Genomic DNA, 15441 nt, shown 5'->3' with positions numbered 1-15441 from the left:
TAGAATTAGAGGATACAGAGGATAGCGACGCATCTAAAGAATAACATCTTATTCTATTTATTACTAAAAATTGTGGTGGTGTTGCGTAAGAAGTATTGCGACGTTGTTTTAGTGGGGGAACTGCGGCGCTCGGTGGGGTGCGGCGCTCGGTGGTGAAACACGTTAATATTTATATTCTCCCTGCAAAAGAAAAAGAAAACGGTACTATATCTGATTGCAACTTGTAGCAAAGGGTTTCGATTTACGTCTTAGCTCGGTATATACACCTTACCCCAACCTCTTCACTTCCGTCAATACATTTTCTACATTGCAGATAACATGAAGACACCCCTATATGTACCCCCATCCACTGCCTAAACCACAGCACTCCTCCTTACTTACGAGGCCCCGATTCCTTTGCCTACAGGACAATTAGGCACATTCTTCTGCCACGCAATCTTCGCGTACGCAGGCAGATAGCTATTCGTCGTGAAAGTCTCATCGATATAATACTCGACTTGATCCAACGAGAAGTTGCCACCGACTTGCGGCTCATTGAGAGCATTAACAATGTAATCAGCGATGAAATCCAGGAAGATGAGATCGACGCTGTTTGGCATGGAGCCGTCGAGCGGGAACGAGGCGTTGGCTTGGAGATCGTTGGGCTGAGGGTAGTTGGGGATGGGCGAGTGCATGGTGTCGTCTCCGTCGGTGCCGAAATCGTCGTTGGTGGTGTATCCGGGCGTGGGAGAAGTGGATTGGCGGCGGATTAGCCGACCACCTTGCTTGGAGCGGCGGGTTCGTCCCTCATAGTTGTGGGTGAGGGGCGGGTCGATGCATGTATCGCGGTCTGCAAGGACGGGACTGAAAGCGAAATCGGATGTCTCAAGGTTTCGCTTCTTCTTCTGAAAGGGACCTGCGTTGAGGATGTCGATGACCTGCGATGCCTGTTTGTAGGGCACATTCGGAATGTACTGGAAAGCATCTTTGAATGGGGAAACAATAAAGGAGTCGTCGTACGTGAAAGGGCCTTGGGCGAGATCGAAGCGGACGCTACCGGTATTGATTATGATAAGTCGAGGGATATCTTTTCGCGTCTCGTTCACGACAGCCGTAGCTAGCGCCGTTTGGAGAAGCTTGAAGATGTTGCCTTCAGCCAAAAATGGTTTACAGTACTGGCAGTATGTTTCTGGTGCACAACCGTAAAGATTCGTCAAGTTGAGCTTAGTCCGAGCGGAAGTAATTTCTGATGAGACTTTTAGGCCTTCAGGGGTGCTGAAGGATGTGTACGGCTGGCTTCCCTCGGCATGGTATGCAAAAGTGTTGCGATTCCAATCAAGGTACCTCCGTGCATAGCGAACTGGGGTGTTGAAAGTAGACTTGTCAATGGTGACCTGTGATGATGCAACACGGGATGGGTTTGGTACACCTTTGGGGTTGTTCGGTGCTTTGCAACTGGAACACTTGATACCAGACATTGCCAGCCACCCGAGAGTCTCGCAGTAACGACCTAGAAATATTGTTAGGCAAAATTTAACCAATAAATACGGGTGCAAATTACCAGACTCAAGACCAGTAGCCTTTGCATCATAAACTACGAAGTCTCGAATGTGCGTATGGCCTCCGAAAAACTGAATTGGGACATCCTTCTTGATACTTCGAATGGCCTTGAACACAGTTCCCATTGTGCTACTGGAGACATTCGTCCGCACAGGGTTGTGGCCAGCAACCACAAACAAGTCAATTGGCTTGCTGAAGTTAACAGCTTGCTGAAACCATTTCTCTTTGACCATATCCGCAGCTTTAATGACCTTGGAAACGTTGCTGTGACCAGTAAAGTCAAACAGTACACCAAAAGCCATGATTCGAAGACCTGCAAACAGTCAGTGTATTCCTCGAAGTCGTCCTTTTTGACATACCCTGCTCAGTAGTGAAATAACGATATTGAGCCCCGATGTACTCAAACTGACTGGTGGCTGGGTTGATGATTTGAACATTGCTAGTAATATACCTGTCGCCATATGCTTTGGCAAAGCCGCTAAAAGTCTCATAGGCAATCTCGGTGACATATAGCTCATGATTGCCGATAGTCAATATATCATAGTCGACATTTTCAAAGATCACATTCGAGACCCTGCCGTTGGGCGTCGTCGCATCGCTAAGCCCAGCACCATCGTGTAAGTCCTACTACAACGTTAGCAAGGTCACATTTTCTCCACATACGTGCAGCCCTACTCGTCCCCAAGGCTCTGATAGTAGATACTAACCCCTGTGTCAACTAGAAGCAGATCAACGCCAAGTTTGCGAGCTTTCTGCCTCATGTGTTTTGTGAAGCTGACATAGTCGCCCCAGTCGGCGCCGTAGTTTTGCTCCTTGATATGCCCCTCAAGCCAGCCATGGGTGTCGGTGGTATGTAGAAAGTTGATCTGACCCCATTCTAGAGGGCCTTTTGGAGTTGTAGTCGCGTTTTGTGCGTCGGGTTGCATTCGGCGGACATTCCTGGTCAGAACAACATCATCTTTTAGCGCCCCATAGCAACTGTGGTCACCCTCACAAGCCGAAGCTGAGGCGATGAGTGCTACAATTGCACTATATGTAAGGTATCGCATCTTCAGAGGCACTTGGGATACCAGTATCGCATGTTAGGTAGCAAGGACGGCCTATTATACATACGTTCCGGGAGGGGATGGAAGCGTATGCACACTACTGAGCCAGTGGCGCGCCGTGTTCCGTGCGGAATGGAGGGACAGCATCAGACTGCACATGTAGCTATTATTGGTGAAGGAGATAAGCTTTCGACAAGTCCTTGATGCCGAGGACCAAAAAAGCTTAAACCCAGACATTCTCCTTCCTGATAGGTGACAAGCGCGTCGATTAGCGTTCCGTGAATCGGTCTTTCTCTTGCGCCTCTCCGATTGATGCCCGGAGCCTTTTCTGCATTGCGGTAGTGCCTTTGCCACTACCCAGGATTTCTCCTGCCACCATGCATTTGCTGACGCGGAGGCTTTCGATACTTTCCACCAGAATTCCCAATCGAAAGGCGGCGGCGCGTACGAAGTATATAATAACCAAACGCCACATACAACAAGCAGTGTGCCTATGACCCGTGTCGTCCCTCGATGAAGCCAGGCACCGGCCCGCGGACGGACCAAACGATCGAGCAAGTACACAGTACGAACCTTCCTATAAAACGATTGATCTGATCAATCAGATTATCCCATACATGTGTCTGATTTTCTAGTTTACAACCTAGCTTTGACCTCGTCTCTAACAACAAGACCAAACTTGCCATCCTTTTCCTTGTCGCGCAACACTCTTCTCAAGATCTTGCCTGAAGGACTCTTCGGTATCTCACTAATAAACTCAACCTCCTTAACCCACTTGTATTTGACCTTCTTCTCCTTGACGAAAGCGATGATTTCTTTACCTACTGCCGTACTCTCTTGTACACTGGGCTTGAGTACCACATATGCTTTTGGCAGCTCTCCAGAGTAGTCGTCCTTTATGCTCATTACAGCAACATCCTCGACTTTAGGGTGGCCAAGAAGCAAGTCTTCAAGTTCAGCTGGAGCAACGCCGATACCCTTGACTTTGATGAGTTCTTTGATGCGGTCGGAGATGTAAATCATGCCTTCCTCACTGATAGATCCGCGGTCGCCCGTGTGTAAAAAGCCGTCTGCGTCGAATGTTTCCCGGGTAGCTTTTTCGTTGTTGAGGTATCCCATTACTACCTGGGGTCCGCGAGCAAGCACTTCACCATCCTCGCCAACATCTCCCTTCGTACCATCGTCCTTGATGATTTTGACCTCGGTAGAAGCAACTATCGCGCCACCAGAGTGGGCGTACTTGTAATCGTACTTATCAGGCGGATGAGCAGTAATGCAAGAGCAAGATTCAGTCATTCCATAGCCTTGCTTAAAGCCCGTATGCGGGAATTTCCTCTGCAGCTGGTGGATGATTTCTTCAGAAAGTGGAGCGGCGCCGGAAGAAAAGCGAACAACGTGGCTGAGATCGTACTTGTCTACTATTGGGTCGCGGACTAGCCGGATGATGATTGGAGGTACCAGTAGAAGCTCCTTCAACTGGTATTCGACGATGACGTCTAGCATCTTCTCCATTGAAAACTGCGGAAGCATGACAACTTCCGCGTTGATGAGAATTGGTAAGTGCATCTGGTGAACCAAGCCTGTAATATGGAAGAGCGGAAGTACAGCCATGACCTTCTTCTGCGTTTCCGGTGTCAACTGCTGCACTTGCAGACACTGTGCTATAACGTTTTGGTGACTGATCATGACGGCTTTCGGCAATCCAGTTGTTCCAGATGAGAAGGAAAGAAAGCCACAAATATCCTTATTTTTCTTTCCAGGAGGGATTTTAAAAGCAGCTGTCTGTCCAGACTCGCCATGTGATTTTCCCATGCGGATCAGATCTTGGACCGTAGTGTAACCAGGTAGCTCGTCCTCGAGCAGGAAGATGTTTGATTGAGGTATTCCTGCAGCCTTTGCGCTCGCAGCTGCGATTTCCATACTTCCTGGTGTAGTCGTCAAGAATTTTGCATCCGCCGTCTTGAGTGCAAACGTCATCTCCTCAACGTTGTAGGCCGGGCTTGCGCCGCTGATCTTCGCACCCACACGGAGCCCAGCAAACATTGCTACTGGATACCATACTGTATTCTGGCCAAAAAGAGCCACCGTATCGCCTTCTTTGAGATTGTACTCCTTGACTAAAGCTGTAGAAATGTATGTAGAGTACTTCTTTACATCAGCCCAGTTCACACGTTCTTTCGTGATGGCGTTGTGGAAGCCTGCAAGCTCGCTTGACGGATAATTGTTGACTGGGGAGTAAGGCGAATCAAAGAGCCAATCCCAGTCCGTCAAGTCGGTAGGCACTACATTTGTTACTAAATGCGTAGTTTTCAAACACATGCGTACCCGGGGACAACGTACGATCGATAGGTGGTTGTTTTGACTTGAAGATCACCATCTTGATCTATTCAATGCCTTGAAATTCCAAGGAGACAAATATTGGTCAAACCAATATCTATGAAGCCAAAGTAGAAGTGATGCAGGCGGACAATGAATGGTGCAAAGCAGTGAGTGGAATTGAGGAACAAGGATTCGTGGAGCGGAAGAAATCATGGGAGCTAGCAGGCAGATGGGGATTTCTATCCTCGGTGCATCTATCCCCATCGGATATGCAGCTCTCAATACGATGGCGGAGCGGGGACAAGGCCTCTGTAAGGCGGGGTTGCATACACTACCCGAGTCATCTAAAAGCGGTCAAGATCGCCGACCCCCACTGATATCTTCCCAGATAACACCTAACTACACACGCAGGGGTACATACGTATGAATTACTTCACTGCCACCCAATGAGCTTTTTGGGGGTTGTTTCATTGTGTTTTTGCAAAGGATACACTGTGTTAACTTCATCCATTAAAGCTATTCCACTGAGATCAAAAAGCCTCCACATCCCAGTACTACTATAATCATCAACCACACCAAAACATGTCCTCGGAGCCAGAAGCACCCGAGCTCGACCCCGTCCTAAGAGTACACTCAAACAAAGACCTTCGCATAACCCTAATTGGCGCCGGAACAATCGGCCTCTCATTTGCCGCATACCACCTCACCCACCTCCTCAGCCCCTCCCAACTAACAATCTACGACACACGACCAGACCTCGACCAACACATTGACCAAAACCTGAGCGAGCTCTTCGCCGATGCCCCGGCAAAAGCAGCAATAGACAACATTCGCGTCGCGACCTCGCTCGCCGACGCTGTCTCTGAAGCGCACATCATCCAAGAATCCGGACCAGAGAACCTCGCTTTCAAGCGACAGCTTTGGGCGCAAGTAGAGCAGCATGCACCAGAGCACTGTTTGCTATGGAGTAGTACGTCTGGGATTCCGGCGTCGGCGCAGGTACAGGATATGAAGGATAAGTCGAGGTTGTTGGTGGTGCATCCGTATAATCCGCCGCATGTAATGCCGTTGCTGGAACTAGTTGCGTCGCCGCAGACGTCCGAAGACGTTGTTAAGAGGACGCAGCAGTTTTGGGTGGATCGGGGGAGAGTCCCGGTGCATATTAAGAAAGAGACGACGGGGTTTGTTGCGAATAGATTGGCGTTTGCGCTGCTACGTGAAGCTGTGCATTTGGTGAATGAGAATGTGGTTTCGGTCGAGGAGCTGGATAGTATTGTGGAGAGTAGTATGGGTCCGCGGTGGGCGGTTGCGGGGCCTTTCAAGAGTTATCATGCTGGAGGTGGGCCGGCGGGGTTAGAGGGTTTCTTTAAGAATATTGGGGGAACGGTGCAAGCTTGCTGGGACGATTCAGGGAAGCCGAATGTTGGTGATGGGTGGGAGGAGAAGATCTTCAGGCAAACACAGGAGGTTTACGGTCAAGTCGATGTTAGTGAGCGAGACAGAATAACAAGAAGGGTGTTAGAAGTGCTGAAAGAAGAGAAGAATCGAAGCGTTTGAAATCATGGGAACTAGTGAATGAATTTCCTCGTCTAGATATCGTTTCACACCACCAAGACCTCCACAACCTAAGCGCCAAAAACCAGTTGTATCGCCTACATGATAAGGTACATACCCGTAATCAAACTAGGCCCAATAAAAATACCAAACCAAAATATAACGTTACCCAGCGTATCTCTTCCCTTCATGAACCTACTCTTGCAAAACGCTGCCTGGGGTATCTGTGTAAGTTGGAATGCAAAGAGATATCCCCTGACCTTCTTAAAGAGACAAAACATGACGATCTCGTGGACGACGGCGCTCAGAAAAAAGGTAAAGAAGGTAGCCTGCATCCTCGACATATGGAAGAAGGAAATTGAAGAATGGTAGACGTGTCGAAGCAAGAAGTTGTGAACAGGCCTATTCCAGTCCCGAGCATATTGCTCAAAGGATACGGAATTCCACCATGGACCATAGAAGCCCCGATCGGCAAATCGCGTGAGCTCCGCTAGTACGTTCAGGAGACATTCCCATATGACGTAAAAACTCAGAAGTGATTCGAGGAGCATGGGGAATAACATATCGGAGACTGATGGAGATGGCGTTAGCATATAACATCAAGTACGAAGTAAAGGTTGCTTACCAATCCATGGAAATTCTTGCCATCCCTGATACAGTGACATGCCAGCTTCCTTTTGTCGTACAGTTTTTACGACTACAGGGTAGATGTACGCTTGCGAGATAATGATCATGACCCAAATGCCACCTAGTGTAGCTGCCGACTTCTCGGCAACGTACCACCAGTTGATACGATCCTGGCGGGGATACTCCAAGTCGTAGATGAGCGTGGGGAAACATGACCATTCTAAGAAGTTGTAGAGATTGAGGTTGTTGGGGTAAATGTTGTCCGTCGTTGTGCATTTTCCACGTAGATCCTCATTGAGGATTGTAATCTCAGTATTCAACACACGGCGGAACCCCTCGATCTGTTCCGAGTCGAGCGGCTTTCCAGAGTCAATAGCTTGACCAATACTTGCAATTTCCAAATTTTCTTCAGATAATCGCGGGGAGTATTTGCGCCCTCGGCTGATCAGATTGCTTTCATTGGGGGTTCCAACGTTGGTAGCAGCTGGCGTCTCTGGCAGGTGCGTCGTTTCAGTCGAGCCTTCTTCCGATTTCATAGCATCCAGCTCTCTAAGCATATCCTGCAAAATGTTCCGTCGTCTATAAACTCGCGATACTGCTCATAATTAGCTCGACCCTCGGTATTACAGGAAGGAGGCTTACAATAGCCGTTGTAGAAGGCATAGGCATGCTGCTTCATCAACAGCACAAAGACATGCAGAACAATGAAGACGGTATGGGTCCAAGGCCACTCACGCCAGAAGGTAATCCAAATGAAAGTAAAGGTGAAGAAGGCTTGCCACAGCGACTGGATAATCCACCCTGAACCATTCCACGTCAAGTAGTCTTTTGCAATGGCTTTCTGTAGGAAGAAGCCAAAGATGGTCGTTGCGCACATTCCGAGATCTGTTGCCAACATGACGAAAAGGTCTTTGTCGACCATCAGATGCAGGATCTCTGCATCTCCAAAGATTGAGCCTTTAGTTCTGTAGTTTCCAGCTGCTATCCGTATAAGTAAAAAGGCCATGGCAAGCCAGAAAAGAGTGAAGAACCCATGAAAGGGCGACTGTGATGCCGTTGCGTTTTGGCGATCGAACGTTGTAAATTGCTGGGTGAAGATAAGATCCCTTGGCTGACCTTTGGTCTTATGGTTCAGCTTCTCAGCCTCTCGCCGGAGCCCAGTCTGTAAAGCTTCTTGGAACTCCGGGTCCTTGGCGGTGATTTTATACTCGCCTTTCTTTCCAGATTTCTCTAGTACGACTTCGATGCTCTTTCGGCGATTGCGTTGCCTCTCCTCCACATGAGTTTCCGAGCCGCTTTCATCCGAAGGTATAGCGGTCGTGCTACGGCTTCGAGACTCTATCCCATGGTATTCATTTTGCTTTTTTGATCTGAGCACACCATCGACATCCAAGGCACTAGATGAAGTATTTGGATTCCACGAATCTTCGCGGTTGATGGGTGGTCGGGTTGATAGGCCTCGGAGTACGTGCGACATTGCTGATGCCCCGTTCGTCAGAGATGTGAGATCAGTCTTATCGCTTGTCAAACCAGGTGTGTGACTGCTCTCCATCGCTCACCAGGCTGTTGGAAAGAAACGTGATGGATTCACCAAAGTGGGCGTGTTGAAGTGTTGTGTTTAGGTATAGGTTGCTGGCCGCTGAAAGAGAACGGTACTGTGGGTACATGTTTCCTTGGGACGGGACTGTCGGAACGGGTGCTTCGCAAGCTCGGTCCAGATGAGGCAATCAAATCAGACGGCACTGGGATCCAGTAAGCACACAAAAGTATATATCGCAGTAGCTGTCCGGACGTACCGAAGCATATAGTACACGGTCGTGTCCAGATGGTGCTTCACCCAAAATGGACATGATGTCATGCCGCGCCTTGTAGTAGAGCAGTACTAGCCGTGCATGCGCATCGGTTCCTGCAGCAAGCCAAATCACGTGTTCTACCACAAACTAATCCAACACTAGGCTGAAGCGTGACCTTCTACATGCATACTCGAGTCACTCGGTATTTCGATTTTCAGACAATCCTGTCCCACCTTTAATGGCTGCTGACCACGACACAGCCCCCCCGCACAGCCTCGTTTTGCTGTCGACCGGAGCCGAGTACATATGGCGTCCTGGGCATTCTGAACTCCAACATCCAACACATCAACTCTCCTGCTTGACTGCACAGTCAATAGAACTTCAACAACCCATTCTCTCACACTAGAACGCATTAGTACAACATTACTTACACGTCTAGTGAATGCAGCGATGCCATAGGAAGGCGTCCCCTAGTCTCGCTGCTGCTACTGTTGGCGCCGCGACACCTCGCTTCTACCATCGAACACCTGTTTAATAAGGCGACCAACATGAATCCTATTTCCATCCCTTGGCACGCCGTTACCCAGTCATGATTCGTTCGAGCAGGTAGAGATACGAAGTGGCTGCCGGAATGCCGTCAAGCCGCAGCAGTGCAGTGTCGCAGCGTCACAACGCAGCAGCGCATACCAGCCACAACATAGATCAGACGGCAAGTCTGTTCAATGAAAATTAGTTTATAAAAGAAACCGTCGTGCCACTCTATATAAATTGTATCATCTAGGAGATCAACACTTACTCAATCATTCCCTCTTGCATATCTGGAATCCCATTTATCTTCGGCGGCTCAGTCGTCTCATTTATCAGACAAAAAAACCTAATACACGCACCGCATAACTTCCTCATGGCACCAACAAGTAGCAGTCCCAACCTCTCAAAAAGGGTGTTCTGCCCTGACGCATTTCCATACCCCATCACCCAAATCTATCTCAGCTACTACTTCGTCTACATCGCGATCTTCCTCGCAATCTTCATCGCCTCGTTCTTCATCCGCAAAAAGAGCGGTGGCGCAGGGAAATCGTTACTCGGATATGCCTACATACTCACATTGCTCTTCGCGATCGTGTAAGCCACTCCTTTTCACACCTTCCCCCAGTATCATCTTCTACATAAGCGGAAGGCTGATAGACAGATAAATATAGTTCCCTAGTCCTCGACTTCACATCTCTCCTCGTAGCCCAATGCCAGTCTGGAGGTCTCCAGGAAGTCCGCGACTTGTCCCTCGCTTCCAACATCATCGGCATCATCAGCATATGGGGCATGCTGTTCCTCGTCGTCTACCAAGTAAATGTCTTACTCCGGAGGCAACTCGGTTCAGCCGTTATGATGTTTAGAATCATCTGTCTGGCAGTGATAGGCGTCATGGGCGCTCTCTACATAGCTTACATCAGTCTATTCAGCTACCTCTGGCTCGAGAGAGAGCGTATGTGGAGAGAAGACCGATATAGGCTTCAGGAATCGTCGCGGCGGCTATCGCTGGCGTTGGTAGGGCTATATTTACTTTGTGTTATCGTGTCGGCGGCACTGGCTACTATGACGCTGTCTGGGCTGCGGAGAGCGCAGATAGCTGCGGGTGTAAGTCATGCTTCCGTTTCCAAAAAACCCTCTACCGCGCTTTACTAATGGTGTTGCTCAGGATCTCATCGGCTGGGTCGCTGCCCTCCATATCTTCATGTTCATCTGGTCCGGCCTGTCCATAGTGCTGCAGGCACTAAGCCTTTACTATTCCGAGCACTTTGATCTCAACGCATCGGTAGTCATGTCGTATGTTCTGACTATGTTCCAAGCGCTTAGCTTCGTTGCGCTATTGGGAATCGCAAAGCATACGTGCTGGAAACAGGCCCGTAAGCCGGCCCAGCATGTTTATGCGCCGGTTATCCAGGGGAACACGGCGTATGTGCATTGAGAGCAGGTGTATCGTCAGGAGATGCGCGTGATTGCGCATGCTACTAAGTAAGCGAGATGATCGAGAGGAAGAGTAGAATTAGACTTTTTTCTTTACGCTGTTATGTACAAACTATACCCGGATCATGACTACTACCATTATTATGGAATACTATTTTTTAATGAAACCGTCTACAGTTCATCATGCACATCTCGTAAGCTACGATACATCAGCCCCATTACGCAAACATGTCCAGTGTCAAACTCGTTTTTTCGTAAGATCTAGCATAATTGACATGGGCAGCTGTGGCAAAGATTAGATGTAAACGACATAGTGTAGATTCAATATATACTTTTTAGTATACTCCACTAGCATGTACAATGTCATCATTCAAGAAGTTAAACCCCCCTACAAAATCCTGCACCAAGCCCTTAATCCACCTTGATAGATCTATAGATCTTGAGTGTGAATAGCCAGCTGGCAAAGAAGCCAATCGTACCTATTCGTCAAGTTAGCTTCTGCTTTTCAGATCGGTTGGCAAGATGTACTTACCAGTGAGAATGAATACTAGCGCACTAAGCAAGGCCGAGTATCCAAGGTACACCACACCACTTGTCCAGCTCGTCCAACTAACATCCTTGATCCAGTAGAGCAAGCAACTAGCAAACACATACACAGCGCTCGCACCAGCAGTGAAGAACGACCGCCACTGCCAGTGATAATTCTCCGCGCAGAGCAAAAAGTAAATCATCAAGACGGTGACTGCAGCAGACGTAATAATCATAAGGCCAAAGCAGAGGAAAAGGAAACCAAACATGTAGTAGACTTTTGAGAACCAGATCGAGTTCATGATGAAGTAGAGTTCGACGAAAATGGCGCCAAAGGGGAGTACGCCAGCCAGCGCCATGGATGGAATAGGTCGCAGGTAGCCTCCAGCCGGGGGGATTTGACGGGGGATCTGGTTGGTGCGAACAGGTGGTTCGATAGTAGCTTGCTTAAAGCCAAACCAGGAACCCGCCAGACTGAGTGGGACTGAGATGACAAACCAGATAATGACAACGACTAGCATTGTGGTGAAGGGCACTGCTCCTGATGCTCCGCGGCCCCAGACAAACAGGTTCATGAGGAAGAAGACGCTAAAGACGATTGCTGGAAGAGCGACGGGGGTATAGAAGAAGCAGAGTTTCCAGGATTCTCCTTGGAAGAATTTGTAGACGCGCGCAGCGGCGTAGCCGCCGAAAAAACCGAAGAGTGTGTAGAAGATGATAATGACAGTTCCGAGAGCACCACGGTTGCTGGGGGAAAGGAAGCCAAGCAGCGCGAATACTATTATACATGTTAGCAAGAGGCGCTCATATCGAGCGTTGGTGGACTTACCTATGGTCAACGCTGTCATGGCAAAGAGCTGGGCGCCATTGCCTATCAAGACCGAAAGAAGTAGCGGGTTCTTTGGCGGCCTGAATACATCGCCGTGAACCAACTTCCAGCCCGAATCATCAGCAGTATCATCAGCATCTCCTGTCTCGCCAAAGTCTTCGAGTGCAAACTGATCCAAGCGGTTATATCGCGCAATATCCTTCTTTAGAGTACGAACAAGGATCGTGCTGACCATACCAACGAGGAACACAACGATTACAGCCGAGTTGATGAGGGAGAACCAGTGAATCTTGGGGTCGTAAACATGGAGATATTTGTCCCACCGAGTAGCAAAGGGAGTCGGGCTGCTCCTCCAATATACGCCATAAGTAAAAACGACCATGTTCTCGTCGTCGTCTTTGTCCTTCAGAACCACTGGTGTCTGCCCATTGCAGGTAGCCTGATCATCACCCTGTCTCTTCGATTCAGCCATTGAGTATGGGTCGACCAGCACGCCTACTACTCGGAAGTTGCCTGGCGAGGCCTCGTGGTAGTCGATGACGATGTCGTAGTGGTTGTTGAGCATGGGCTTCTCCTCATCCACCAAGCCCAATGCAAAGCCAGGCTGATAGAAGATCTGATCTGAACCGGGTTCTCGCAATGACTGCGCCGCTGGCAATCCGTCTATTAACCAATTGAGATCATAGCCCTGGTATATTCTGTCATTCACGAATGCTGCATCTTTGCCCGGGTACGGAGCCTCGCAAAGTAACTTGCAAGTCTCGTTGACGGCCATCTTCAACTCAAAAGGGCTTGTTTGTATACGGTCGCCGAACAGTATGCTCCCCAGACTCTCGCGGATTTCCTTTGGTCCATCTTTTTCGCGACAAAAGTGGAAGGGCGGGTAGTAGTAGTCAAACGAGAAGACGGATCGTATTTTCGGGTCGTTTTGCGAGTCGGCTGGTGTGAGGCGATTGACGTACAATGGTACGGCGTCTCCAGTCTTGTAGGTTGTTGGCGCGGTGCCTGGAAAGTAAAAGGCCGATGCGGGCGAGGGCGCTATGGCTAGTAATGACGCCAGCAAAGCGCCAGAGAAGGATAGATCAGAGCGCCGCATCTTGTGTGTTTTGCCGTCAACGCAGCAGAGGAGCGCAACAATTTATTGTGAATGTTGTGGAGTGAGCCGATATCCGGCTGAGAAGCTGGGCGAGATGCCGATACGTAGCGTTTACAGTGGTGATGGTGCCGACAGTGGATACGAAAGGAGTAGGGTTACGTGGAGGAATTCTAGATACGTGGGCTGTCCATAACAGCCAGGCGACAGTAATGTAGCGAGGTTGGGAGTAATGGCAATGTGGTGTTTTCTGAAGCTACACAAGCCGTCCCTTGCTAAATGGTTACGTGAGAGCGGCCTAGGGAAGTTACGCGTATGCCAAGACTTGAGCCACCGTTTCAGTAGACAGGGGTCTCGACTGAACTAGACTAGAATACATCCATGTTCGCCTTCACATTATACCCTACACAAGCTTGACAGTCTCAACATGCATGTCTGACAATAGCAAACGCAGGGCGTACAATTGCCAGGGTCTTGGAAATACATTGTTGCATTCTACCCTCAAGCAACCAAATTGTATGAGCTGTTTATACGTACATCAATCATCATGTCCCAGTACGCCGAGGCGAAGTCAACGTTTTCCACCCCTGGCAGCAAGGGCACGATGGCACGCCCGAATCCCGCAAATGCGCTGTGATATCGACTATAACGAAACAAGAATAGGAAACGACCTTGGGTATCAACAACCCTCCTCTTCAAACAAGACCATCGTAGAGAGACAAGGCCGAAACAATGGTCTCGTCACGCTTGGAGCCCTCCTTGAATTCAGCCATGTCTAAGCTACCGTTCTCGTCCTTGTCCATCATCCGGAAGATCTTCTTGACGCGCTTCTCGGGTGTGTCTTCGTCTTCGGGGAGCTTGACCATGGAGCCAACCTGCATGCGTTAGAGACGAGTCTATCCCGGCACCGATGCAAACTTACCATCTTGTAGATGGCCTCTACAATGGCCAGCATCTCCTCGTAGCTTATCTTGCCGTCGCCATCAATATCGTACAGCTGGAACGCCCAATCCAGCTTGTCCTCCATCTTGCCACGGCTGGTGACACTCAGTGCGCAGATGAATTCTTTGAAGTCGATTGTGCCTGACTTGTCTGCATCAAAAACGTTGAAGACATAGTCTGCAAACGATGAAGGATCGCCGAACGGGAAGAATTGCTTGTAGATCTTCTGGAACTCTTCCTTGGTGAGCATACCCGACGGGCAGTCCTTTAGGAAGCCTAGACATGTATACTCAGCCACAAGCCGCTTACTTCAATAAACTCTATGCGCACCTTTGTACCATTGCTGTAGTTCTTTCTTGTCGAAGTGTGTTGCTTTCTGCAGATCGGCCAGCTCCTGCTGGGACAATTTACTCTGGCTGTAGTATCGCACAATCAGCAGCTGATTCTGAATCTCGAGGCACGCTATGTGGCAGCACAGCCCCAGGCCCTCCTCGAAATCGCGCACGGCATTCGCCAAGGCAACTCTCTGCATGTCCAGCCTCGCCCGGGTGAGGTGGGTGAAGGTGATGGCGGCGCGCAAACTTGAGGGGCGGATGACGGTGCCCAAGAAAGGGTATCGCGAGTTCCTGCGAAGGGATTGAAGGCGCAGGCGGTACTCGCGCATGCTTGTCGCTGGGGTTGTAGGTATCGAGTCGCGGTTGGGTGCTCGTGCGGGCTGGTGCCAGGAGCGGGGTTGAGGCGCGGATACTTTGAATTTGGTCCAGAAACCATGGCGAGATCGGGAGCAGCGTACAGCCTTGACCTGGAGCAGCGTATGTTCGGGACAGAGGGCAGGAGTCGTCTGACGTCGAGGTGGGAGGCGCCGAGGCCCCGCCTTACAGAAGCAGCAAGGGAAAAGAAAAGCCAAACTTACGATTTACCCATGGCTGGACGAGAGTTGGATTACCGTGAGTGGAGATTTTCTAGGAACGAGCGGGGATATGTATGTAGGGGAGAAGCGGCTAGGCAGTGGTAAAAGTGTTGGTAGGCGGAGCAGCACCAAAGTATGGTATGTGATGGTAGTGGTGGACCAATAGATAGCGGGGCTGCGGCAATGGCTCTGCGGGCAAGGGGCGCAGCGCTCTTCTCTAAGGCTGAGTAGGTGTAGGGACAGGCAACGTTGAAGGGCGACGTGACGAGCAGCAGACGACTAGGTCAGGACGGGTAAGG

At 49.6% G+C, this 15441-nt stretch overlaps 7 protein-coding genes across 7 annotated transcripts; 2 read left to right on the top strand and 5 right to left on the bottom strand.

The window, feature by feature from the left end:
• Nucleotides 1-377: 377 nt before the first annotated feature.
• On the bottom strand, nucleotides 378-2465 carry COCCADRAFT_104735 (uncharacterized protein; the record flags this gene model as incomplete). Its single annotated transcript, XM_007717396.1, has 4 exons — nucleotides 378-1489; nucleotides 1541-1852; nucleotides 1899-2163; nucleotides 2247-2465. The coding sequence occupies 4 exons, from the start codon at nucleotides 2463-2465 to the stop codon at nucleotides 378-380; spliced, it is 1908 nt and encodes a 635-aa protein (XP_007715586.1).
• Nucleotides 2466-3221: 756 nt separating this feature from the next.
• On the bottom strand, nucleotides 3222-4962 carry COCCADRAFT_104737 (uncharacterized protein; the record flags this gene model as incomplete). The annotated part of the gene is made up of 2 exons (XM_007717395.1): nucleotides 3222-4867; nucleotides 4926-4962. 2 exons carry the CDS (start codon nucleotides 4960-4962, stop codon nucleotides 3222-3224), a joined length of 1683 nt encoding a protein of 560 aa, XP_007715585.1.
• A 524-nt stretch (nucleotides 4963-5486) lies between these two features.
• Nucleotides 5487-6461, top strand: COCCADRAFT_104709 (uncharacterized protein; the record flags this gene model as incomplete). The annotated part of the gene is made up of 1 exon (XM_007717394.1): nucleotides 5487-6461. One exon carries the CDS (start codon nucleotides 5487-5489, stop codon nucleotides 6459-6461), a length of 975 nt encoding a protein of 324 aa, XP_007715584.1.
• A 95-nt stretch (nucleotides 6462-6556) lies between these two features.
• On the bottom strand, nucleotides 6557-8562 carry COCCADRAFT_104696 (uncharacterized protein; the record flags this gene model as incomplete). Its single annotated transcript, XM_007717393.1, has 3 exons — nucleotides 6557-7029; nucleotides 7084-7680; nucleotides 7728-8562. The coding sequence occupies 3 exons, from the start codon at nucleotides 8560-8562 to the stop codon at nucleotides 6557-6559; spliced, it is 1905 nt and encodes a 634-aa protein (XP_007715583.1).
• A 1217-nt stretch (nucleotides 8563-9779) lies between these two features.
• On the top strand, nucleotides 9780-10841 carry COCCADRAFT_7781 (uncharacterized protein; the record flags this gene model as incomplete). The annotated part of the gene is made up of 3 exons (XM_007717378.1): nucleotides 9780-10000; nucleotides 10078-10510; nucleotides 10572-10841. 3 exons carry the CDS (start codon nucleotides 9780-9782, stop codon nucleotides 10839-10841), a joined length of 924 nt encoding a protein of 307 aa, XP_007715568.1.
• Nucleotides 10842-11251: 410 nt separating this feature from the next.
• COCCADRAFT_104710 (uncharacterized protein) lies at nucleotides 11252-13293 on the bottom strand (the record flags this gene model as incomplete). Its single annotated transcript, XM_007717392.1, has 3 exons — nucleotides 11252-11319; nucleotides 11373-12146; nucleotides 12198-13293. 3 exons carry the CDS (start codon nucleotides 13291-13293, stop codon nucleotides 11252-11254), a joined length of 1938 nt encoding a protein of 645 aa, XP_007715582.1.
• A 692-nt stretch (nucleotides 13294-13985) lies between these two features.
• On the bottom strand, nucleotides 13986-14896 carry COCCADRAFT_7779 (uncharacterized protein; the record flags this gene model as incomplete). Its single annotated transcript, XM_007717377.1, has 3 exons — nucleotides 13986-14165; nucleotides 14213-14508; nucleotides 14563-14896. The coding sequence occupies 3 exons, from the start codon at nucleotides 14894-14896 to the stop codon at nucleotides 13986-13988; spliced, it is 810 nt and encodes a 269-aa protein (XP_007715567.1).
• Between the last annotated feature and the right edge of the window lie 545 nt (nucleotides 14897-15441).

This window comes from Bipolaris zeicola, assembly GCF_000523435.1.
Source record: "Bipolaris zeicola 26-R-13 unplaced genomic scaffold scaffold_177, whole genome shotgun sequence".
Classification (NCBI taxonomy): Eukaryota; Fungi; Ascomycota; class Dothideomycetes; order Pleosporales; family Pleosporaceae; genus Bipolaris; species Bipolaris zeicola.
This window is presented reverse-complemented; position numbering and strand designations above follow the sequence as displayed.